This window comes from Phodopus roborovskii, unplaced genomic scaffold (assembly GCF_943737965.1).
Source record: "Phodopus roborovskii unplaced genomic scaffold, PHOROB, whole genome shotgun sequence".
Taxonomy (NCBI): domain Eukaryota; kingdom Metazoa; phylum Chordata; class Mammalia; order Rodentia; family Cricetidae; genus Phodopus; species Phodopus roborovskii.
This window is the reverse complement of record NW_026126525.1, coordinates 36,271,982-36,299,529: the sequence shown is the minus strand read 5'-3', so window position 1 is coordinate 36,299,529 and position 27,548 is coordinate 36,271,982. Positions and strand designations below refer to the sequence as shown.

The following is a 27,548-nucleotide window of genomic DNA, read 5'->3' as shown; positions in this document are numbered from 1 at the left end:
TTCTACAAAATACGAAACATGGGACATGTGATTTGAAGATTTTATATCCTTTACATAAGATACTCACACAATCAGCTGCTCATCCCATTTTGGATTAGAACTACTACTGGATTTTGCTGTTTTCTTAATTTCTCCTTCTACAATGACTTCAGTATATATTGCTGTTCCAAACCAGTTTTTTTTTCTTTTTAGTTTGGCACTAGAAACTAATAGAAAACAATAATTACTATGTAACCAAAAAAAAAAAAAAAAAAAAAAAAAAAAAATCACAGCATTGCCAACTAGTAAGCCAATAAAAACAGAAGTCTTCCACCTCTAGTACCTGTCTCACTGGCAAAAGGAGAAGCTACTAATGTCTGAAAGAGCCATCTGAATTTCTCAGTACTCAATTTATTGAGATAATTCATCCATTTGAATAGGATAGATTCAGATTTATACAAACATACAAATTAATTTTAAAACATTTTTGCTAATTCTTCCAAAGACCAACTGATTATTAAGTAGTAATGTTCCTATCTTCTGCCAGTGACCCCAAACATGTCTGTATAGATTACCTGTTCTGAAAAGTCCATGTTGTGGGATCAGATACACAGTCTTTCATGACTGCCTTCTTTCACTTAACATGCTTTCAAGTTCCACCAGTGTTGCAGCATTCATCAATACTTCATTCTTTTTTTCTCCTAAATACCATTCCATTATTGATATACCACATTTTATTTATCTATTACTTGAAAGATATTTAAATGACTTTGTAGCTATTGTGTCTAAAACTTCTATAAACATTCATGTAAAAGTTTTGCTGTGGACATGTTTTCATTTGCCTTAGATAAATTAGAACTGCTAGGTAGCATAGTAAGTCTCCGATGAATAAATGCCAGACGATTTTTCCGAAGTGGTTTCATCATTTTACACTCCTGTCACAGAACAGGGTATTTATGTCTCTACTGATATATATTATATATTTGAGATAAAGTTCTCCCAATGTAACCCAACCTAGACTCGAATTCACGATCCTCTCCTCTGTCTCTCAAGTTCAAAGAGCCATCAGTGTGCACTACCATACCTGAATGGTTTCTATCTTTACCTGCTATTTACATATAATTTCAAATTGTACCAAGAACTGTGAGAAAAGTAAACACCTTCATCAAGGTGGTATTGGCTATATAACTGTGGCCCATTTATTACAAATTATTGAATGCTTTACCTGGAAAAACAGTTTCAATCAAAAACTTATCTATTTAAAAATTTTGAAAATCAAATGTCATCATGAGATAAAAATTAACCATAACCTTTTACAGAAAGGGAATTTTTAATTCACCCAAAGTAGTAAGGAATTAATTTAGCTTAAACATGTGCCTTTAATGATTGCAACTGTTATTCCAAACACAGAACTGTCCAGTATTCTAGGACAAAATACTGACTACCAACCAGTGAAAACAGCACATATGATCACTCTGTAAGCAATTCACTATCCTGGGTCTGAGATGACAAAAGAAAAGCACCCATGTCACACCCAAAAATTGTTAAGAAATAAAACAATATACATAAGCTTCCATTCTGCTGAGAGAAATTAGTCAAACAAGCCAATGAAATACAAAGTGAAAGTGATGGGAGAGGGGTAAAGTGTGTGAAATAGTATTAAAACATAAAGAATAACAAAAAAGATTTTAAACAAATGTTTATTAAAATACTGACATTGGAGTGCAAACCATGTTTAAATTTAAGTCTGAAGTGCTACTATATGAGGGTCTTGGTAAACTCATTCTCATCCTTCCATGTTGCAAGTTGCTCTAAGTTTACCACCAAGGGACCGATATAAGGGGCCAGACTTGTTACTTCTCAAGAAACTACCCATATAGAAGGTTTCATTCCACATAAAAGCCATTTCTTTAATACATACAGGTCCTATCTTTCCCCAAATTTTAAGTAAAGAGAAGGCAATACAGGATCATATTGAAAGCATACAAGTGTAATTTATCTGGGTTCAGGTTTTAACTTTGCCATTACTAGAATCCTGACCTGAAGGAGGTCAATTAACGGCTCTGCCCCTCCATTTTCTCACCTGAAAAACAGGGGAACAATAATACCCAATTCTTAGGATTGGTGAGTGAAGGCATGCAAAAGCACGATCATCAACAAATTCCCCACATCCAGTATGGTGACTTTACCTATGCTATTACTAATGAGTTAACTGCAGACCCACTCAAAATATGCTCATTGTGTATCTTTATTTGGCAAAGTGCTTGATAGTACTAAAAGCTACTACTATTAACAGAACCCCCCCCACACACACACACAAAGATTTTTAAAAATACCTTTTTTTTTAATCTCATGAAAATTTGTAACATGGTGACTCAATAGTAAGTAAATATAAAATTAATAGTTTTAAATAAAGTGAATGCTACTATCTTAAACAGGAGTTCTAATTAGTAGAAACAGGATAAATTATATTTCCCCATTTGTTGGTTTACCTTTGGTGTTATACTCAAAATGCCCTTCACAGTAAACTATGTAAATATTGGAAATTAGCAGACATCAGATGGGGTTCTTTAATCAAAAACCCCCTAAAAACATTTAATAACAAATGTCCACATGAAAATTACCATAAAACTTGAACAATGGAAACCAAAGAGGAAGAAAATGATTTGATCTGGTAACTTTAACATAAAAGTTTTAAAGCATCTCCAATTTAATATACCATTTTACAACAAAAACATCAAATTATTGAGTTTGAGTGTTTGGGGTAGACACAGAGAAAAATGGGGGCTTAAACTCCAATAAGGAGCAAAAGAATATAGAGAACAGAGACAAATATGCATAAAATAGGAGCTAATTAAAGATGTCTCCAAATTTATTTACTATAAAATGAAAATAGCTAGACAGTATGACAATAATGTAAAAAATAGCAATAGAATAAGTAAGGTAGTAACAATTAAAATCAAGAAAAAATAGTTAGCCCATAAATAATTAAATGCTTGAGAATAATCACCTATAACGTACATCACAAACTCTAAAGACACTCACAATTTCAGTGAAATTAAGGGCTGCTGGGGTGGCTCTGTGAGTAAAGACACTTGCTACTAAGCCTAATGACCTGAGTTCAATCCCTGGAACCCAAATAGTAGAGATTCCTGAAAGTTAATTCTGACATGTACATGTGCCATGGCTCATGTATGTGCACATACATAAATGTAAAAATCAACATGTGTTTAAAGTATAACTAAGACACTATATATACCTTGCAAACTTTGCTTCTGATCCTTTCATTTGCAAATCTTAAAATCTACAATACTGAAAATTGTTTATCTCTGCATGCTATTATATTTATTTTGTTGGTATAGTAAATTATTATATTACAGTGGGTTACCCTCTGTTTGACTTTTAGATCATGATTTTCCTATTTCTAGTATATTTATTGGTTGACTGAGTGGTTGGTTTTTTAAAAGCTGAGATGAAACTCAAAGTCTCAGATACACCAGGAAAGCACACTGTTCTTGTATGTATGTTCCCTTCAATCAGCTATAGATAAAAAGCAGAAATAAAGAAGAGACATGGGCACAGTGGCACACACGTGTAATTCCAGTGCTTAGGTGGCTAAAAGGGGCTGAAGTCGCCCTAGGCCCTACAGAGAGATTTGTCTCAAAACAAAACAAAACAAAAAAATCAAAAAAAAAAAAAAAAGAAAGAAAAAAAATATGTGATGAACATGATATTAGTATATGACTGTAGTACCAGTACTTGGGAAACTAAAGCAGGAAGAACACAAAGTGAACATTAGCCCTGGCTACACAGTTCCAGAGTAATATAAGCTTGACTAAACAGAGACAAAAAAAAACCTAAACTAAACTAGTTCTCTCTGCTTTGTACTTACATTTGAAGATATAAGCTATGGGCTTCCTGCTCCTGATGCCATCTTTTCTCACTGCAACGGATTCTTGCCTCTTATTAACTATAAGCCCAAATAAACTGTTTCTTTTGTAAGTTGCATTAGCCATGATGTTTTATCACAGCAATAGAAAAGTGATACAGAAGTTGCTACCAGAGAGTCCACTGTTGCTGGAAAGAACCTGACCAAGTGGTTTTTGGAGGAATGTGGAAAGGTTTGAAATTTTGGACTAGAAAAGCAGTTGAAGACCATAAACAGAGATAATAAGCCTTCCTAGCAAGACTGAAGAATCAGTATTGCAGAGAGCAATGCATGTCATGGAAGACCACCTCAAAAAGTGTTTCAGAGGGGAACAACATAAGCAACCAGACTTATGGCCTTTTGTGTGAAATTTTGGCAATTAATTTAACTGCTTTTTGCTCTTGTCCTAAGAACTTGCCTGAGGCAAACATTAAAACGTAATTGACTAATTTCTTTAGTGGAGGCAATTTCAAAGCCGTTGTAGAATATTGTTTTAAGGTATGGTTCATTTGTTTATGCTCTGGAACATTCATCTAACAATGTCAAGAAGTGTTGCTTTTGTTTGTTTATGATGCATTTGTTGAACTCTGTGAAGCTGTGATGCTTTGCCTGTCTAGAACACCTGACAGTCTAATAAAACGCTGAACAAACAATAGCAAAGCAAGAGAAATAATAGGCTGGGCTTGCAGGCAGAGAGTATTAACAGAAGGAGAAAGCTGGAACAAGAGAGAACAAGGAGAGGAGGACACCAGAAGCCAGCTACCCAGCCACTCAACCAGCCACTGAGTAAAAGTGTGAGTAAAAGTGAAAGTAAGATATACAGAAATAAGAACAGAAAAAAGCGCAGAGGCAAAAGGTAGCCAGGATAACTTAAGAAAAGCTAGCAAGAACAAGCCAAGCTAAGGATGGGCTTTCATAACTAAGAATAAGTCTCCATGTATTTATTTAGGAGATTAGTGATGGGCCCCCAAAAAAGCAAAAAGAGTAAAGCAATAAAAAACCAACAACAAAAAGCAACATAATAATGAATTTGTTATCTGTTTATTATTAAAAATGCTTATTTGGGTCTACAATGAAAAAGAGTACATTGGGCACAAATAAATGCAAAATGTATAGTTTGGAGAAAAAAAAAAAAAAAACAGGAGATCTAATGACACAGCCATTGAAAGAAACAGGGAAATTAACAACATTAAGAAGAAGCTTCCAGCTTAGCAAGGCAAGACAGAGTGACCAGAGCAAGAACCCACCCAACTAAGCTTCTAACTGGTGAAAGTATATAAGGCACTTCCTGCTCCTAGAAAGCAACAGAAGAAAAGCTCTGCAGTTAATAACATGGTGTCCATCCCAAGCTGGCAGTCTGATCATGCACAGACTGCTAGCTTTGGAGAAATGAACATCCAAGCGCAAATGGGTTATGGATTCTCCCAGTTTACAGATAGACAACTGCCAGACTCCAATAATAGAGGGGGCTTTGCATGATGGTGCCTCATTGTTTGAAATAAAAGGGTTAAAGGAGGATGCTGAACAGAGGATGTAGTTCAGTGGTAGAATGCTTGCCTAGTGCACACAAGGCACTGGCTTCAATTTCCAGGAAAAGGAATAGGAAAAGGAAAAGGGAAAAGGAAAAGGAAAGGAAAGGAAAGGAAAGGAAAGGAAAGGAAAGGAAAGGAAAGGAAAGGAAAGGAAAGGAAAAGGAAGGCAGGCAAGCAGACCTATAAAGACCATGGTTTGTGATAAAAGGAACAGACTAGAGTCCTAAGAACCCAACTGGCATACTCATTCTTAAGAGAAGGCAGTGGTTCTTCTGACCCCCAGTCTCCTGCTTAATGGCAGAAGTGGTAGTTTTTATTACTCAACCTATTGAGAAATCAAGATCATAAATTTTACAAAGTGATTTTTACTTTAAAAACAGAAATGAACAAAATGATAAAGTCAAGGAAAGACAAAAGGATAGAACATGAAGGCAAGACATTAAAACCTAGTGCTGCCTAACATCAATCTAACTTCAATGTGTATGTCTCAAGGGCATCACTTATAGAATATATTTACCTATTTAGGTATGCAAAATCCAGTTTCATCTAACCATCACAATATTACATTATTATTAAAATCACTTACCAGTTACCTTTAGCTGTAACCTTTCACTGTGGTTATCACTAGTATCAGACCTTGGTGAAGCAGTGGCCATGTCCCAAAATTCACCTTGACTCTTAAAAAAAAAAAAAAAAAAAAAAATGTTCACATGTCAAAGAGATTTCAATTTTCAAGATAATTAAACTGTGCATTTAAATCAATGAGAATTCACACTCACACTCATCACAAGTTCTCAATTATCTTTTTCAGTTAAAATTAAGACAGTATAGAAACATTATATAAGAGTGTGGCCATTTAACCATACCTGAGTGAACTTGAGCAACACAGGAAATAATAATACTAAGAATTCAGGATCATATGTTCACTTAAAAATGAATATACACAGGTGTAGTGAGATATTCACTTTGTCCGCACCTGTGGCACTGACCATGCCCATTGAGGGGTGGGGACAGGGGCATACATAACCTGGGGGAACTAGCTCTGAGAAAGGGAAACAGAGAATATCTAGAGTCATGCTTGGGACCAGAAACCTGCTGGTGTTCATCTGTCTCTGTTGTATGCTATTTCTCCCTGAATAAACATCTATTCAGCCTATCTGTTTTTCCTGAGCCTTACTAAACCACAATATACATGAATATGCAAATGCAATATATTTATGTATTATTGAAATCTCCTGAGTAGATAGCCCTTTTATTCTTGAATACTTCAGTGTGTATTTCCTAAGAATAAAAACAGTCTCCCAAATAATCACAGTACAACAATTTAAACTATACTTAATTAAGAACCTAAATTTTGCTAAAAAAAAAAAAAAAAAAAAAAAAATTAAAAAGCAGAGCTATCTATAGCTTTCTTCTACAGGTCAATTATCTCAAGGCTCAACTTCTATCTACCTTTAATGTACTAAATATTACAGTGGGATATTCTGAGAAAAATTGAGAAACACTTATGTCATCTTGATTTTCCCTTAATTTACTGTCTTTTCTGTGCTCTATTTAGATCCTTTCCCGACATTTAGGAACCAATATTCTGAAATCATTACACTCTCTTCACTTGCTTAGATTTACATAGATTAAGTGTTGGGATATACATAAGTGCATATGCAGACACACACACAACAAGAGTTGCTTAATCTATGATCAAGACCTCATTCAGGTCAATACTCTTACTCTACAGAAGAGGAAACAGTTTTATAAATGATATATACTTAAGAACAATCAACTATCATGTTCATATAAGAAACCAATCAGTCAGCCCTAAAAACTTAGATACAAGTAACATTGTATGGACTGAACAAATTATATTTAGAAATAGATAAGCATATACCTATACATATATGCATGAAATAACAAATTAGTGAAAAACAAGGCCATGAATCTGAAAGAGAGTAAGGAGGGACATATGAGGGGAAGGGGTTGGCAGGAGGAAGTCAAGAACTTCCAAAATTCTTTAAAATTCTAGTTTTATCTATGAATAATGAAATAAAGGGTGGCCAATCAATAATTTAAAAAAAAACTTATAAAAAGGTAATATATGGACACCAGTCAGAAGACTTACAGGATGCACAGCCCCACTCCCTGGATTCTGTTCCCCCATGACCTATTCTGTTGCCCAAGCCTTCCAACCTCATCATCCTCTCCATGACTAGCCCTTCCTCCCAACTCCAGTAGACTTTATTGGCTCAGGTACAGTCCACAGCAGTCAGAAGACATGAGTGACCTATCTGCATGCCAGCCAAGCTGACCCACTCCTCAGATTCTGATTCTCATGATCCATCACACAAGCTCACTCCCACCTTATCTTCAGCACCTGCAAAATCCACTAGTGCACACCACACGAGTGTGAAGAGCAGACTTCGGAGGATCAGGTACAAACCACACCAGTTGGAAGAACAGGTACAGGCCAAAGCAGTCAGAACAACAAAGACCTGCTGCACCAAAGGCCAAGCTAACTACCACAAGGCCAGTTCCCAACTTGGAAAGAGACTCCCTATTAGATCAGAGATCATGCTAGCCACCAGAAATCCAGACCATAAAGACCAGAAGACCAAAAAGGAAGCAGAACTCAAGATACAAATACCCACCCAACAAAGACAAACTCGGAAATCAGGACCTAGATCTATAATAATCACAAAACCAGGTATCTAAAAACCAGAGTAAGAATATAATCAACAACAGGCAGGGCAACATGGCACCACCAGAGTACAGCCATCCTATGACAGCAGGACCTGAATATTACAGCTAAAGCACAAGAAACACATTGAAACGACTTTAAGAAGATGAGGTCCTTAAAGAGGAAATGAAAACTTCCTTAAAAACATTTTTAAAAGGGCAACCAAAAAAAAGAGAAAAGGAAGAAATCAATAAATCACTTTTAAAAATGCCAATAAAACCAAGAACAAACAAACAGGCGAAGAAAACTATTCAAGAACAGAAAATCAGAATAGAAGAAACACAAATTGAGGGAATTCTAGAAATGGAAAATTCAGGAACTACAGAAGCAAGCACCACCAACAGAATTCAAGAGATGCAAATAAGAATCTCAGGCATTGAAGATACAATAGAAGAAATAAATTGATTAGCCAAAAAAAAAAAAAAAAGTTAAATCTAAAAGTTTCCTATCACAAAACATCCAGGACATCTGGGACACTATGAAAAGACCAAACCTAGGAATAACAGGAATAGAAGAAGAAGAATCCCAGCTCAAAAACCCAGGGAATATATTTAACAAAATCAAAGATGAAAATGTTGCCAGACCAGACTATTATATCCAGCAAAATTTTCAATCAGCATAGACGGAGAAAACAAGATAGTTCATGACAAAGTCAAATTCAGACAATATCGATCCACAAATCCAACCCTACAGAAGATACTAGAAGGAAACTACTCCAAGGAAGTTAAATACAGCCATGAAAACACAAGCAATAAATAAATGCACAATAGTAAAACCCAAAGAAACACACACACACACACACTACCACCACTACCAAAAAATAACAATTAACAATAACTAATCATTAATATCTCTCAATATCAATGGACTCAATTCCACAAGCTAACAGAACGGGTATGAAAGCAGGATCCATCCTTCTGCTACATACAAGAAATACACCTCAAACATCAAAAACAGACATTACCTCAAAGAAAAATGTTAGAAAAAAGATTTCCCAAGCAAATGGACCCAAGAAGCAAACTGGTATAGCTATCCTAGTATCTCACAAAATAAACGTCAAACCAAAATTAATAAAAAAAGATGGAGAAAGACATTTCATACTCATTAAATAAAAAATCCACAAAGATGATGTCTCAGTTCTGAACATCTGTGACCCAAATGTAAGGACCCACATTTGTAACAGAAACATTACTCAAGTTTAAATCACATGACTAAGCCCACACACACATTAATAGTGACAGACTCTCACCAATATACAGGTTGTCTAGACAGAAACTAAACAGAGAAACAACAGTACTAACAGATGTAATGACTCAAATGAACATAATATATATCTGTAGAACATTTCACCCAAAAACAAAAGAATATACCTTCTTCTCAGCACTTCATAAAACCTTATCCAAAATTTATCACATACTCTGCCACAAAGCAAGTCAAGACAGATACGAAAAAAACTGAAGCAACCCCATGTATCCTATCAGATCACCATGGACTAAAACTGGATTTTAACAATAGAAACTATAGAAAGTCTACAAATTCATAGAAAAAGAACAACTCTCTGCTGAATGACTTCTGGATCAAGGAAGAAATAAAGAAAAGAACTTCCTAGAATACAATAAAAATAAGTACACAGCCTATCTAAAGTTATGGACATAATGCAAGCAGTGTTAAGAGGAAAATTCATAGCACTAAGTGCCTACATAAAACAAAAACAAAACAAAACAAAAAGAACAAAACAACAATACCAGAGATATCTCACACTAGCAACTTAGCTAGTTGCTAAGCACACCTGAAAGCTCTAGAACAAAAAGAAGCATACCCATGAGGAGTAAAAAGCAGGAAATAATCAAACTCAGGGCTGAAATCAATAAAATAGAAACAAAGAGAGCAACACAAAGAATCAATGAAACAAAGAGTAGGTTCTTTGAGAAAAATCAATGTAGACACACCAAAATTCAAACTAAAAGACACAAAAAGAATATTCAAATTAACAAAATCAGTAATAAGATGTATATAGCAAACAGCAGACACTGAAGAAATCCAGAAAATGATTATGTCAACCTTAAAAAACCCATACTCCACAAAATTGGAAAATCTAAAAGAAATGGCCAAATTTCTTGATAGATATCATTTACCAAAATTAAATAAACATCAGATAAACAATTTAAATAAACCTATAAGCCTTAAGAAAATAGAAGTCATTAAAAGTCTCCTTACCAAAAAATCTCAGCACCAGACTGTTTTAGCACTGAATTCTACCACACTTTCAATGAAGAGCTAAAAGTCATACTCTTCAAATTATTCCACAAAATAGAAACAGAAGGAACATTGCCAAATTCTATGAGGCCTTAGTTACTCTGATATCCAAACCCACAAATTCTCAACAAAGTCTCTTGAATTACTGACCAATTTCCTTCATGAACATAGATGCAGAAAGAGTCAATACATATTAGAAAACAAAATCCAAGAACACATAAAAAAAATCAACTAGGCTTCATCCCAGATATGAAATATGCAGGAATGGTTCAACATATGAAATCCTGTCAATGTAATCCACCATGTAAACAAACAGATTAAAACACTACATAATCATCTCACTAGATGCTGAAAAAGCCTTTGACAAAATACAACACCCCTTTATGATAAAGGCCTTAGAAAGATCGGGGATACCAGAAACATACCTAAACATTATAAAAGCAATATATAGCAAACCAATTGCCATAATCAAATTAAATGGAAAGAAACTCAAAGCTTTGTTTAGCTTCAGGTTTCTCACTTTTCACTACAAAATGGAACAGTAAGAACATCAAAAGGGTGCATGCCTTTCATCCCTGCAATGGGAAGGCAGAGGCAGGCAAATCTCTGAGTTCAAGACCAGCCTTGTCTATAGACTGAGTTCCAGGACAGCCAAGACTGTTATACAGAAAAACCCTGTCTGGAAAAAACCAACCAACCAAACAAACAAACAAAAATTAAGAAAAAAAGAAAGGAAAGAAGGAAGTGAGGAGGGAGGGAGGGAAGGAGAGAGGGAGGGAGGGAGGAAGGAAGGAAGGAAGGAAGGAAGGAAGGAAGGGGAAAAAAAGGAAATTCACACTAGATACACAGCAGCAATAAAACTTCTTCAGAGTATCAAAAGATTTACATTAAAAGTAACCCAAGAAGAATGAGCTCACAATAAAAAGGAGAGTAACAGAACACCCTTAATGGCAGCAAGGATGCTTAGAAAGCAGACTAAACCCTTTCAACAAGCTGAGCTGATCTACAATTAATTATTTAATAGGGGCTGGAAAGATGGCTCAGTGGTTGCAGATGACCCAGGTTCTATTCCCAGCACCCACACAGTGACTTACAACCATCTGAAACTCCTGTTTAAGGAAATCTAATGTCTTCTTCTGGCCTCCAATAGGTACCAGGCACACATGTGGTGTACCAACACACATTCAGGAAAACACTCACCTGAATAAAACACAAATAAAAAGTTTGAAATAAAATAATATAACCACTAAAAGTCCCTTTGGGGAACAGAGATGGCATGAGAAAATGCTTAGATAAACCCAAAAAGGTATTATCAATAGCAAACTTTCACTTCAAGAAATGAAAAGGAAATTATCAGAAGGATGATCTCAGGTATAAAAAGAAAAAGATGAATGAAGAAGCTAAACAAACAAGTAAATCCATAAATATGTATAATATATTAACATTTTATTATAATTTTAATTATAATTTAAATGTAGAGACTTGAGCAGATATAAAATTGCCACCCAGCAGAGGTACTATAATATGGCTGAACATTATAAAGATTTCTTGGCAGATTTTCAAGGCTGGTCATAAGGAAACAGGAGGATAGCTTCCAAATTATAAAGGAAAATACAGAATAAAAAAATAACTCTCAATCAAAAAGGTTAAAAATCACAAATTAAGAATTTAAATATAAAAACAGAATAAATACATAGAAGCAGATAAGAAATATAAAATACAGACAAATAAGAAGGTTGGGAATCCAGAAAGAAAGAAAACATCACTATTAAAGAAAATGATACAAGGTTCTGTTCAGTTAGAAGACATAAAACCAAACTGCCATGCTTTAAAAACAAGCAAACTCATATAAACTCAAATAAACCAAAGGTAATCCAACTTTTTGATACATGCCTTGCTAATATGCTTCAAACTAATCCACTGAAGTAACAGAAAGGATGTCTTAGCCCCTTGGCACAGTGATGAAGACAGCAGGTATAGGCCATCTCCACTTGATTGGGAGGTTTAAGAATCCAATATTAGCCAGTGTCATCTTCACAAACTTACACTTTGCACTGCTTTCTAGGGAATGTGATTTGTGATGTAATAGAAACCTCCATTAAAGAATCCTTTGGAGCAACGGCAGCCCACAGACTGGGAAAAGATTTTCACCAATCCTGTATCCGACAAAGGGCTGATCTCCAAAATATACAAAGAACTCAAGAAACTAATCAACAAAACACCAAATAACCCTATTAAAAAATGGGGTACAGAACCGAAGAAAGAATTCTCAATAGAGGAAATCAAAAAGGCTGAAAGACACTTAAGAAAGTGCTCAACATCCTTAGCTACCAGGGAAATGTAAATCAAAACAACTTTGAGATACCATCTTACTCCTGCCAGAATGGCTAAAATTAGAAACACCAATGACAACTCATGCTGGAGAGGATGTGGAGAAAGGGGAACACTCCACCACTGCTGATGGGAGTACAAACTCATACAGCCATTTTGGAGATCAGTATGGTGGTTCCTCAGGAAAATGGGAATTAGTTTGCCACAGGACCCGGCAATCCCCCTCTTAGGCATATACCCAAAGGATTCACATCCATGCAACAAAGACATCTGTTCAACTATGTTCATAGCAGCACTATTTGTAATAGCAAGAACCTGGAAGCAACAAAGATGCCCCAATTGAGGAATGGATAAAGAAGATGTGGCACAACTATACAATGGAATACTACTCATCAGAAAAAAATGATGGAATCTTGAAATTCGCAGGCAAGTGGATGGCACTTGAAGAAACCATCCTGAAAGAGGTAACCCAGTCACAAAAAGAGAAACATGGTATGTACTTGCTCATATATGGATTTTAGACCTAGATCAAAGGATCACCAGCCTATAATTCACACCACCAGAGGAACTAGGATACAAGGTGTATTCTAAGAGATTCATATAAAGTCCCTCACAGAAGCGGGAAGGGACAAGTCCCCCAAAGCACAGAGGAAGTGGGGGGGGGCAGTGAATGGAAAGAGAAGTAGGAGAAAGAGAGGGAGAGGAGAGGAAAACACATGTGACTAGGAAGATTGAGTCCGGTTAGGAATAGAAGACAGGAGAGAGAGAGAGAGAGAGAGAGAGAGAGAGAACATAAATGAAGGAGCCAATATTGGTTTGAAGAGAAAACAACCTAAAGAAAGGTCTAGAGACCTACAATACTGTCGCCAACTAACAATTTGAGCAACAGTGGAAAGGCTACCATAAATGCCCTTCCTGGAGAGTGAGATCAACAACTAACTTATCCATGGAGCCCTCATCTAATACCTGTTGGAAACAGAAGCAAACACCCATACCTAAACACTGAGTTGAACTAGAATCCAGATGCAGATGGAGAGGACAAGACCAGGTTGCAGAAACACATAGACAGCTGACCTGAACAAGGAGGAGATAACGGCCCCCAGACTGATAGCTGGAAATCCAACATGGGACTGACTCAGGCCCCCCTGAATATGGGTCTCGGCCAGAAGGACTGAGCAGTCTAAGGGACCTCAGACAGTGGAACCAGGATGTATTCCTGGTGCACAAATGACCCATGGAGGGATACTGCCTTAACCTAGAGACAGGAGAAAAGTCCTAGTCCCTACTTCAAATGACCTGACAGATCTACATGACCCCACCTGGATGGCATTGCCCTACATGTGGAATTGGGGTGGGAGGATGGGAGGGGAGGGTGGTCACGGTGCATGTGAGGGGGCAAAGAGGGTAAAAGGGAAAGAGGGAACTGGGATCGACATGTAAAATAATAAACTAAAAAAAAAAAAAAAGAATCCTTTGGAGCACTAAATATCAATCAATTAACCACACAAGCCCAGCAACTTAGAGAAGTCAGAAGGCTTTGATTACTTCAACTTTTTCTTTTGTTAGACAGGGTTACATTGGCCAGCCCTGGCTGTCCTGGCCTCAAACTCAAGAGTTCTACCTGCCTCTGCCTTCTGAGTGCTGGGATTGAATACATTAAATTTAAAGACCAGGATTCTATCCTCACTGCCCTTAGCATCAATGAAGAGTTTTTAAGAAAGAGATTAAGTTGATATTGTTTATCATATACAGGACAAAGACAGGAGCAAGTAATTTTTCTTTTGGCCAATACTGAATTCAGGATAATGATTAAACAGATACAGAATGGGCAGTCTATCTTGCAAAACATAACATAAAAGAGGCAATGATCTCAAAACTTAGAAGGCAAATATAATTGTCACAGAAACAACTGATAGAGAGACTGCTATGACTGAGACTGTAAATACTAAGATACTGGGGTTAATTTCAGGAAAAGCACTTGGCAGGTATCTCCTGTAGAAAGAGGGATTATGTTTTAAGTGTGGACCACTAAAGTGCCTATGGCATATGGCACAATCAATTGTGAAACTGTAAAAACAGTGACCCATGGGATGATTACAGGAATGGTAACATTTCAGAGTTTCGTTTATAGCGTAACAAGAGTTCTCACCACACAGTTGTTCTTGATGCAAATAGGATGGCAGATACTCACTATTACCAAAAACCAATCTGAAACAATTGCTCCTGATAGTCAATAGGAGAAAGCAAAGCAAAAGCAAGCTTTATTAGAACATATTGAAGGAAATTAAGAACATACGAGGAAATAAGAGAAATTCCCAAGAGTGGAAAGATCCTAAGAAAAACGCCTTGAACTTCTTTGTCTAGTGATTTTATAGAACTGTATCAAAAACTGGCTAAAGGCTGAGATAATCACTATGAGACTGGCTAGTCCTCTAGGCTATCATGGGCTGAGCCATTGGAGGGCTCACATGCTCTATGCATCTCCCTTGTCCCAACCAAAAAGATGGCTGTGTTCTGTTCGCATGTTCACCATTTATGTATAGTTGAACCCCCCCAAATTCTGCTTTGTCCATCTCTGACTCCAGCTTTTTAAGTTGTTGACCTTGACTGTCTGATAGCTATTAATTATTAATTACTGGCTAGAGTTGTTACCTTCAGTCTTGTAGGTCTCTCTGTGCTGTTAATTATACTAAGCTCTCTTTGTTCCTCAGAGCCACCAGAAAGTAGCTAAAATAGTTCTTATTAACTCTTGATTTACAAAATGGCTTGGGTCTCTTTTCTAGAATAGATAGAAGTTTTCTTAGACACTATTTTTATTCCATTATAACTGGCTGTACTAGAAGCAAGAAAATGTAAAACATCAATAGTGGCTAACATACATTCTCTGTATGTTAGGTAGGAATGAGTTTCACAGAAGACAGACAGCCAGACTACCAACACTGGCCTGTTTTTCTCTTATGTCTCCTAGGCTATTTCATACTTCATTTCTCAGCTCTTGTTTCTGCTTCAACTGTTTTAACACTAAACCTCTTTCTTTATAACCACAGCTCTATTTTTCATTGCAACACAAATGAAGTACTTCCAGTTTTCACAATGGGCCATTTTCCCTTACTATCTACCAAGATCCAGAACATGAATCAGTGATAGACACCTCTTCCAAAAAACTCAAATACAAAACTTCAGATTACTCTTAAATAAATTAACTCCACTCCTGCTGACACCTCCCAATTCAGCTCAACAACTTTTATATGTGAAAGACAACATCTGATGACTAAGTGGAGAGTGAGAAGTAGAAGAGCAATTATAGAAAGCAGAAGAAACTGAAATATCAGTTAGGTGACCCATTAGACTGATGGTGTCCAAATAGACAAAGTAAAGGAATACAGAAATCAAAATAAACAAAAAACAGGCAATGAGTCAGTCATCTGAGACTGGGGTCTTGGCCACTTTTGTGAGGAGTCAGACCAGGATGCATGAAGGAGAGTGAGGAAAAATACTCACTACTCTCCAACTTCTAAGTCTCCGAAACCTGATGTGGTGGTTCGAATGAGAGAGATGTCCCCACAAGTCTCAGGCACTTAAACACTTGGTCCCCTGTTAATGGACTGTTTGGGGAGAGTCAATGGGTGTGACCTTGCTGGAAGAAATATAAAATATGGTTTCAAAAGACTAGTGTCATTTCAATTTCGATGCTGTCTGTTTGTGGACCTCAATGTGAGGATTCAGCTGTTGCTCCAGCAGCCTATCTCCACACTGCCATCATATCTGTTATCTCTCTTGAACCCTAAGCCCCAAACAAATCCTTTCTTCTGCTGTTTTATCGTGGCACTAGAAACACAACTAAGATACATTTATAGCAGCTAAAAGCTGAATGGCCTCTCCAAAAAAGAACATCTGGGTTAGCCAAGTGTTATCTCTCTATCTGATCTTACTGCTCAAACACTGCACACACAGCTTAACTTCTCTGGAAGAATCAACTAAGAGAATGAGAAACAGCAGGCCCTCCATTCATTTGTAGAATGAATGAAGACAACAAGAGGATCCTGAAAGAAAGTAAGATCAAGATTCCAGATCTATAACTCAGTCAAAAAAAAAGCTGAAGGGCACCCATCTGAAGCTCTGCACAGGCATATGCTGCTCTCTAGGCTGATGGCAAAGAGAAAACCTTGCTAAACAGATGTCAACACCTGTGGGTTTTCCTAATCTCTCTCTCTGTCTCCCTCTCTCCCCCGCCCCTTTCAGAACAAATCTCTAATCACAAGTCAAAACTCATCATGTATTAGTGGTGTGAAGAACCAAAAGATGGGGAGGAGTTAATGAACAAAACCAGAAATTTTATCTGTTCTAATTCTTAGTAAATAAATATTCTAAAGGACTCAAAGGAATTATAAAATGACAATACAATAAAGAAAGTCTCATGTAATTTCAAATAATGTAGTTTCTTGTTCTCTGGCCATAAGATCAACTAAAATTCATTATCAAAAGGTAATTTCTATTCCAGTAACAAGGAGAATTTGTTTTCTTATGTCTTCACTGAACATCCATAGAGTGAATTTCTTTTTATACCAGTTATCTGAATGTGCTGTTCATGCTTTATCTGTGCCTACACATATACTAGTAGGAATGTTTGACTATGGAATACATTATGAATGTATTTAAACTTTAATTCTACTTGTGTCAGAGTTTTTGCCATTTGTTATACATAATCATGTTATCATATTTATATACAGTCATATGTGTAAGTCATCTTTTATCCCATTTTTATTTTGCTAGGGATCAAATCCTGGAGCCTTCTGTTACTCACCTGAATCCTCTACTCGATAGCTGCTATTGTATTTACAGCGCTATTTTTGTGTTAAGCTTGGGAATGTCCTTTTCTTTTCTGCCCCTAAAATTATACCTACGTATTCTTTTCTATGTCTTTTTTAAATGTTCATGGGAGCGTATATTTGGCTACTAATAAAACTTCTGAGATAAAAAAAAAAGGTAATTTCTAATGCAAACAGAATTAAAAGCCACTTCTAAAAATTTTTTAAGAACTATTCATTTAATAAACCATTGGAACAATTTTCAAATGAAAAAGAATTAAATACCACGAAAAATATTACATCTAAAAGTTTGTGGAATCCATGCAACAAAGACATCTGTTCAACTATGTTCATAACAGCATTATTTGTAATAGCAAGAACCTGAAAACAACCTAGATGCCCCTCAATTGAAGAATGGATAAAGAAGATGTGGCACAACTATACAATGGAATACTACTCTGCGGAAAAAACAATGGAATCTTGAAATTCGCAGGCAAGTGGATGGCACTTGAAGAAACCATCCTGAATGAGGTGACCCAGTCACAAAAAAGAGGAACATGTATGTACTCACTCATATAGGGATTTTAGACATAGAGCAAAGGATCACCAGACTATAATTCACACTGCCAGAGAAACTAGGATACAAGAAGGATTCACAGAGATTCATACAAGGTCCCTCACAGAAGGGAAAAGGAACAAGATCTCCTGAGCATATTGGAAGAGGGGGTGCGTGAGTGGAGAGGGGACTTGGAGAAAGAAAAGGGGAGGAGGGGAAAGCATGTGGGACTAGGAAGATTGAGTCAGGGGAAGAATAGATAAGAGAAAAGAAGAGAGAGAGACAGATACCACAAAAGAGGGAGCCATTATAGGTTTTGAGAGAAAACTGACTCTAGAGAAATGTCCAGAGACCTACAAGACTGACTCCAACTAACAATTTGAACAACAGTGGAAAGGCTACCATAAATGTTCTTCCCTGATAATGAAATGAATGACTAACTTATCCAACATCATAAAGCCCTTATCTAGTAGCTGATAGAAACAGAAGCAGACACCCACAACTAAACACTGAGCCAAACTGGAATGCAAATGCAGAGAGGGAGGACAAAACCAGGCTGGAGAAACCCACAGAGCCTTCTGACCTGAACAAGGAGGAGCTAATGGGCCCCCAGACTGATAGCTGGGAATCTAGCATTGAACCAACTCAGACCCCCTGAACATGGGTCTCAGTTAGAAGGCCTAGGCAGTTTAAGGGACCTCTAACAGTAGAACCAGGATGTATCCCTGGTACATAAAAGCAGTTTGGAAGCACATTCCCCATGGAGGGATACTCCCTTAACCTAGAGGCAGGAGGGAGGACCTAGTCCCTACTTCAAATGACTTCACAGATTTAGATGACCCCTCCAGGAACACATCACCCTACATGTGGAGTGTATGGGGGGGGATGGGATGGGAGGGTGGTCGGGGGCCATGGGACGGTGGAAGAGGAGGGAGGAATGGAGCGGGAACTGAGATGAATATGTAAAATAAGAAAAATTTTAAAAATTTTAAAAAGTTTGTGGAATACCAAAAAGTTAAGTTATTCTTACAAGATATATATATATATATATATATATATATATATATATATATATATATCCTAAGAAAACAGAAGTCATGAGTTAATTAGGCATAATATACCTGAAGAAAACAGTAAGGACATGATAATGAATTAGAAAAAAATAGTGATCAAAAGGATCTTTAAATAAAGACAAAGTGCCCCCCCCCTTTTTGGTTTTTCAAGACAGTATTAACAGCCCTGGCTGTCCTGGAACTGGATTTGTAGAACAGGCAAGCCTCAAATTCACAGAGATTTACCTGCCTCTGCCTCTCAAGTGCTGGGATTAAAAGCATGTACCACCATGCCCAGCTCTAAAACCTATTTCTTAGGGGAAAAAAAAAAAAAATCCTGCTGCTTAGCTATTTCCTCTGAATTGAATTATTGCCTACTGGAAGGAAGTAGGAGGTTCATAAGACTCCAGAAGGTAAGAAAAGGTAGGCTTAGAAAACAAGACTCAAAACTGAGACATTTTTAAGATTCACAAGACCCCTCCCCAAGATTATACAATCAGTATAATCCCATGCTAGGGTGACACAATGTTCTTCAACCATGCTCTTGAAAATAACCTCATTTAACTAACCGGTTCACCAAGCTAGACTTAGATGCGATTGTTCCTTTGGCCTATTGTCAATGCTCTATCTGGAAAGAACGGATGTTTATCCACATCTCTCAGGGAAACGAACAGAACACTAGTAAATAAATGGCTAGCAAGATCGATGAAGAAACAGACAGCCCTACCTGAAAAAGAACAATGCGTGTAAGAGCATGCCCATGTGACAGATGTAATAATATGCAACTGCTGGGCAGAAGAGCTTTTTAAACAAGACAGATGAGTCTTACTAACCAAAAGACAGAATTTTGATTATATGCAAGCTGAGAACTTCTATTTATCACAAAACATAAAGAAAATTACAGTAACTAATTTTTCAGGGCTGGGGAGATGGTTCAGCAGATAGTCTTCTCAAGCCTCATGACTTGAGTTTAATGTCTGAGATCTACATGATAGAAAGCAAAGATCAATTCCTGCAAGTTGTCCTCTGACCTACACACAGGGCTAGACACATATCCTGGTGTGTATATACACACACATGAAAAATGTAATAAAAAGTCTTCGCTAGGAGTATAAAGAAAATCAAAAGATGAGTTATGAGCTGGGAAATGCTATAAAACAAAAATCTAAAGATTAGTATCTAAACTATGTAAGGATTCTTACAAGTTCTGGGAAGATACATAAGTCAGTAAAGCACTTGTCTTGCAAGAACAAGGACCTGAACCCCAGCCCTAGAACCTAAGTTAAAAAAAAAAAAAAGGTCAAATATGGAGGCACAGCCTAGTCTAATTACATGGTGAGTTCCAAGCAAGTGAGAGGCCTATCTCAAAACAGAGATAAATGGTGGGTAGGGGTTAGATGAGAAGGCAGCACCTAAGGACAACAGCTTAAGTTGTACTCTGGTTTCCATTCATGCACACATACCATGTACAAGCATGCTAACACATATATGCATGTACAAATAAGACAAAAACACTGTCTACAAGTAATAAGAAAAAGATAATTCAGCAAGCAAATTGGCAAACTCTTGACTGGAATTTCACAGACAAGGAAACTTATAAAATGGACAAAAAAAATGAAGAAATACAGGAAGTCATTATTTAAAAAACAAAATACAACTTCAGAACACAGGATGCCATTTTAAAGTTTTTAGAATAGTAAAAACTAGAAGAGTTGGCATGAAATATTGGCAAGAAACACAGAATGGGGACATATCTAATAGATGTCACATAGGTATAAAATCCTGGTAATATCCTGCTGAAAAATAACTTGGTATCGTGCTCTTTTATGGGCAATTCTCAATTTTTGAATAAAAATGCTTTTATACTTGCATTTTAAGTAGAACCATTCCACATAATAAAAAAACAACAAAACTAAATCTATTCAAACTGGCCAAAAAAAAAAAAAAAAAAAAAAAAAAGGGTACATAATTGGGCTAGTGGCTAGTTCATATAATAGAGCACTATACAGTAGTGAAAGGGAATGAACTAAGAAACGTTAACAGTGAGCTGGGGAGAGACAAGACTTCCATGTGGTTAACATCTTCCTCTCATCCCTACACCAGTACTTTGTCACAAGAAATTCTCCCAATCCTAACGGCAAAGAAAGAAAATGGATTTTTATTTGTTTGTTTGGCAGTTACTGTGGCCTCATATTTTGCTCCTAATTTCCTTTGAAAATACCATGATTCCATGGCTGAAAAAGAAAACCAAAAATGTAAGTAATTGTGGATGATGGACTTCAAAATCCTGTAGAGCAAACATAAAACTAAATGAAGCACATTTGAAGGTTACTAAGGTCCAAAGAAGCCACCAAATGGCAAGCTGTCACTTGACTCTTTGCAATTAATTTTTGGATATTAGTCTGAATTTACAGCATTTACATAATGTAATGCTTCTATATGGCCTTTTATCTTCCAATATTTGCTTGAAATATATAAATATTTGTAAATTTGATGTTCCTCTAAAATATAATCCTCTTTGGGCAAGCTTTAAAAAGCACAGTGAATGAATACTGTGATGGTTTGAATGAGAATGACCCCCACAGGCTCATGTGTTTGAACGTTTGGTCTCCAGTTGGTGGAACTGCTTAGGAAGGATTGGAGGCCTTGTTGGAGGAGGTGTGTTACTAAAGGCAGGCTTTGAGGTTTCAAAAGACTCACACCATTCCACTCTCTCTCTCCTGCTTGTAGGTCAGAATATGAGCTCTCAGCTGTCACTCAGCTACCACTATGCCTTTGCTCTGCCAACACATACACTACCCCTCCTGAACCATAACCCCAAACACTTTCTTTTACATGATACCCTGGTCATAATGCTTCATCACAGCAATAGAAAAATGACCAAGACAGATAAATTAAATTTTTTTTCTGTATAGAAAAAAGGTCAAAGCCAGGCACAGTGGCACATACCTCTCTCTAATCTCAGCGCAGGAGAAGAGGAAGCAGTGACAGTCTGAGTTCAAATCCGAGGCCAGCCAGAACCACAAAGCCAGACCTTGTTTGGAGGGGGTGGGGAGTGACAAAAGCCAACTCAAGATAGTAACTTCATCAGAGCTGGAAAAAGAAAGGAATGTGGAGTATGGGAATCAGTCACAGTAAGCTCCTTAACCCTTTTAGTAGTAATCTAGTTTTAACTTTGAAATGGTTGTATGTTGTTCCTTTTTTTTGCATGTGTGTGTGGATGGTATGCATAAGCATGTGTATGTAATGTACATTCATATTTGAGGTGGAGATTGATATATGTAATATATATACATCAGCCTGAAGTTGACTTCAAAAATCTTCCTCAATTTCCTCAATTGCACTCCTTTTATTTTCTGGCAGTTTTCTCACTGGAACACAAGCTGACCTATTCTTAGTAATCTAACTACCCAGTTTGTCCTCAATGATCCCATCTACCTCCCTAATGTTAGCATTATAGGTAGCTGCCAAGTCTGCCCAGCTTTTACATCCAGTTCTGGGGATCCATTGGGGTCCTCATGCTTAGACAGCAAATTATTTACTGAGCTATTACCACAGCCCCAGTATTTTAAACAATGAAGCCGATAAAGTAGACAGAGGAGATGGTAAATCACTAATCCATCAAGTGTGCTTTCCATAGTCTATGATGGAAACAAAGGGAAAGATATAGCTTTCACCCACTTAATCATTCTTCCAATAAAGATAATACTTTCTCTGGGCATTAAATAATATAGAGGCTATAAAGTACCTTTTATTTAGAAGTGAACTTAAAAATAAGCAACAACAATTAAAAAAAATCAAAGGACATCATTATTGTATTAGACAGATCTTTGCTGAGACTAAAGACAAGCAAGCATCAGATTAGTTCTCTAAGAAGAAATTTGTAAGTTTAAACACTACACAGATGGGGACTTGTCTGTACTAATTAACTTTCTGTACGGTTTCACTGTACTGATTAATTTGTCTATTTATTCTTTGTTTTAGATAAACCCTCTATACATTCCAATCTTTAAACTCAAGACTGGAAAACATGATTAAATGATTCGAAACTTGAACTTCAGGAAGTGTTTAAAGTGCACAGCTTCACTTTGCAAAATGTTTTATTTCTTTTGAGACAGGGTCCCTCAAATGTAGTCCTGGCTGTCCTAGAACTTGTTATGTAGACCAGACTATACTCAGTCTTAGAGAGATCCACCTACTCTACCTTTCAAGTACTAGAGCTAAAGATATATACCCTGCAAAAGTTTTATTTTTATAAAAATGTATTAATTGATTTGTAGGTATAAATATTAACAATCAACATATACTTATGTTTGACCATTAGCTACATAATTTTCACTTAAAACAAAAGGGGTCAAACACTTACTGTGTATCAGGAATTGTGACAGACAGTGAGGATACAAAGAAGAGTAAGACACGATTTCTTCTGTCAAGGAGCTCATAGTCTGGTGAGGAGATAACCCTGCAAACAAACAGTTTTCAGTGTGACACAGAATGACAAGCTCTTCCTGCAGAGCACATAAAGAAAGCAGATAACCTTTAGTCAAAGAGCAGAGGCATCACAGAGGAGATAACTTGCACATGTAACTTCAACAGTAACATTTATTTATTTGTTTGTTTGTTTGTCTAGTTAGTTAGTATTTAAGAAGACTTGTGCCAGATATAGTTGGTTAGTATTAAAGAAGACTTGTGCCAGACATAGTGGCACACACCATTAATCCCAGGACTCAGGAGGCAGAGGCAAGCAGATCTCTATGATTGTGATTCTACCATGTTTAAAAAAAAAAAAAAGTGTACGAGTGTTTTGCCTGTGTGGTGGCTTAATTAGGAGTGGTTAGGAGTGGCCCCCATAGACTTGTATTTGAAAACTTGGCCCACAGGGAGAGACATTAAAAAAAGGTGTGGCCTTACTGGAGGAAGTGTATCACTGTGGAGGCAGACTTGGAGGTCTTACTTGCTCAAGCTAGGCCTAGTGTGATAGTCTTCTTCTGATGCCCACTAATCAAAATAGAGAACTCTCAGCTCCTCCAGCACTGTGTCTGCTTGCAGGCTGCCATGCTTTCCACAATAATGACAATGGACTAAAACTATGAAACTGTAAGCCACCCACAATGAAAAGTTACCATGGTGCCAGTGTCTCTTCACAGAACAGAAACCCTAAGACGGCCTGAATGCAAATCTGTGCACCACACACAATCCCAGTGCTCATGGACTTTAGAAGAGGGTCCTCTGAAATTGGAGTTACAAAAAACTATGAACTACCATGTAGGTTCTAGGAATAAAACCTGGGTCCTCTAGAAGAGGACCCATTATAAGCTGAGCCATCTCACCAGCCTCACAATTATTTAAAAATATTTTTACATATGTGTATATGCCACATGTATGCAGATGCTTGCAAAAGCCAGAAGTGCTTCAGATCCCTGGAAATGGAATTACAAGTGGTTGTAAGCTGCCCAATGGGGATATTAGGAATCGAACCTGAATCCTCTACAAAAGCAGTAAGCACTACTGCCACTTAGCCATCTCTCCGGCCCTTTAAGTACAATTCTTCAAGACAAAATTACAGAGAGCTGACAGTATGGCTGAGCAGTGGAACAAGGGGAAAAAGAAGCAACGGGGGGGGGGGGGGAAATCCTAATTATATTGTGCACAAAACTGTAGATTTATACTAAGGGGCTTCAATAATGAATGATAATTTGACAACTATGAAGCTAGATTCAAAGGAGTAAGTTTAACTAAACAAGCACACAGGCAACATAAAAAAAAAAGTCCTGGGGTAAAGGAGGACTATGTCATGGCTGAGGGTTAATAATAAAAAATGTAACTAAGTCCAAAACTAAGATATTCTGCTTCAGTGTGGGTAGACAATGGTGTCATAGCAGCAGAGGGGGAAGGGGAGCAAATGTGGAACACATTACATCTACAAGGTTTTCAAGAGACAGTTTTGCAGTTGAACAATGAGGATTTCATTTCCAGTCCTGCCTCTTGAGCTGTGTTCTAAGCTATCTGTATTGGCAGAACAAAAAGAGCAGAGCCATTACCTCATGACACAGAACACATAGACCTTAGCACTTGGATTTCGTGGTACAAAACAACTACCTCTCAAGAGGCGGCTGCTACTCTACTTTTGAGAAATTAGACAGTATTCATTGGGAGTATGATGTTCGATGTTCAAAGTAAATCCGTGAACATCCCCATATCAGAGATAGCTAGGCTTAGGTCAATGTAGAAGACATATTTGAAGTAAGTTCATCATAGGTATTAAACATAGAAGATAACAGGCTTGTTCATGGAGGAGATATTCTGGAACAATTTCCTAGAGGACTAAGAAAAGGTGCTGATAAAACACAGAATACGAAGTTTATCATAAACCCACAGGAACAACAATCTGCATGTTGGTATGTCTACTTCCTAGTGTACTTGATACCCAGCATATAAGGACAGAGAAAGACTGTAGGGTCAATTCAGGGTCAGCAACTCAGAGAGTAAGTGAGCAAGAGAAATAGCAAAGTCTGACCAAACTTTTCAACAAAGTGGATATTCGGCCAAATAAGACTGGGTTAAAATCAATGTGTAGAGGAGAAGGCATGTACATCTAAGCCGATTTTGTCCAGTCCAACTCTTTGAAAATAACCACAAGGGTTTTTTAATCAACTGCAGAGAACATGGGGGAATCCTAACTATAGGCAATACACTATATTTCTAGTACTCTGAAATTAGAGACCTATCAAAGCTTCATTTAGAAACTGGGGGAAGGAAGCTAGGTGTGGTGCACACCTTTAATCCCAACACTCATGAGATAGAGGCAGATGGATCTTTGCCAGTTCAAGGCCAGCCTGAACAACATAATAAGTTCTAGGACAGCCAGAGCTATACAGTGAAGCCCTGTCTCAAAAACAACAGCAAAAAGAAGGGGGAGGGGGAGGGAATGGGAAAGGGGTTGTTTGTTGTTTCAGAGAATGGGTCTCATTAGGTCACTAGGTAGCCCAGGCTGGCCTCAGATCCTGAGTGCTCAAATTATAGCATGCACTGCCAGCTCTAGAAGATGTATCTAACTGCCTACTTCTTTCAGGGTACCACTGTAAAGTCAAAGCAATAAAATAAAAGAATAAACAACACTCCCCTAGCAAAAAAAATAAAAATAAAATAAAATAAAATAACCTGAACTGTCCGTATATTCTACATATACTCAGCACAGTATTAAGGCTTTGAAGGCCGGTGAAATACTGTCACAGCTCCTTAGGCCTGGATCAATCAATAAATATATGCATTGATTGTCTAATCTGTAAAGAACAGCACAGATAGAAAATAGCAGAAGACAGAGTCCAGATTCAACAACAGAAAGTCTAGTTTTGGAGACAATATTGGAAGAAGAAAGGAAACAACCCAGTAACAAGATAGGGCAGAGAGCATCAAGTGCTTGAGAAGCTTGGCTGAAAAACAGGGAACTAAAAAGCTACAAATCCTGAATTGAGGCAGTTATTGTATCAACAGCACAAAATTTGAAACTCAGCGGATGTAAAAATAATAAAAGTGGATGAATCTATCAGCTTCCCTAATACCCAATTTAGCAACTCTAAAGCACATAAATAATTATTTTATAAAAATGTAAACTATAGTACATGAGAATTAAAATAAAACAAGAGTGTTACTTCTACATAAAAGATAAATTATAAAAAGATACTTTTGGTATTTTAATAAATTTATAATACATGACAATGACAGGAAGGTAGCCTTGCTTGTCCAGGACCATCCACATTCTAGTTTTCCATCCTTGGGAACTCCTCGATTCTGTGGAAAGTGGGGCATTCAAAAGTCTCAGTGACCAAGGTAATGCTACACCTGCATTAGCTTTTTTTATGAATTTCAAGTAACAGAGTCCTGCGACAAAGCAATTTCCTATTTCTCTGTTACTTTTTTTCCCCTGGAACTAGCTCAGTAGGCCAGGCTGGCCTCGAACTCACAGAGATCCGCCTGCCTCTGCCTTTGCTTCCCGAGTGCCGGGACTAAAAGCGTGAGCCACCAATGCCCAGCCTGTTTCTCTGTTTCTTGAAACTATAGAAAGAAACCCAGATCAGTTACTTGCAGAACAAAGCAGGGTTCACGATAACACCATGGGAAATGCATATGAGAGACACAGGGGAAAAAAGAAACACCCAAATATTCTCTAAGCTCTCAGAAACATTTTTAACAAACTCTAGATCATCACTTCTTTGACTCCGAGATCCAGATTCCTGCATAAACTTCATACCACTCAATCCATCTGTTCTTCCCATTCCAGGCCTTCATTCTTTTGCATGGCCCTTGACAAGGTAAGGCCTTCATAGTCACACTGGTTCCTCGCCATCTTGCAGTGTGCCAGTCTTCAACCTTTC

General features: G+C 37.2%; 1 protein-coding gene across 1 annotated transcript in view; it reads right to left on the bottom strand.

Moving 5' to 3' along the window:
* Wwp1 (WW domain containing E3 ubiquitin protein ligase 1) overlaps window positions 1-27,548 on the bottom strand; it is a 95,760-nt gene that overhangs the window by 54,963 nt on the left and 13,249 nt on the right. Inside the window, exons 2-4 of the mRNA XM_051198436.1 lie at window positions 23,540-23,635; window positions 6,026-6,116; window positions 68-206 (exon numbers count right to left, since the gene is read on the bottom strand). Of these exons, the coding sequence (XP_051054393.1) occupies window positions 68-206; window positions 6,026-6,095 (209 nt within the window). The 5' untranslated portion in view covers window positions 6,096-6,116; window positions 23,540-23,635. The remainder of the gene's footprint in view (window positions 1-67; window positions 207-6,025; window positions 6,117-23,539; window positions 23,636-27,548) is intronic.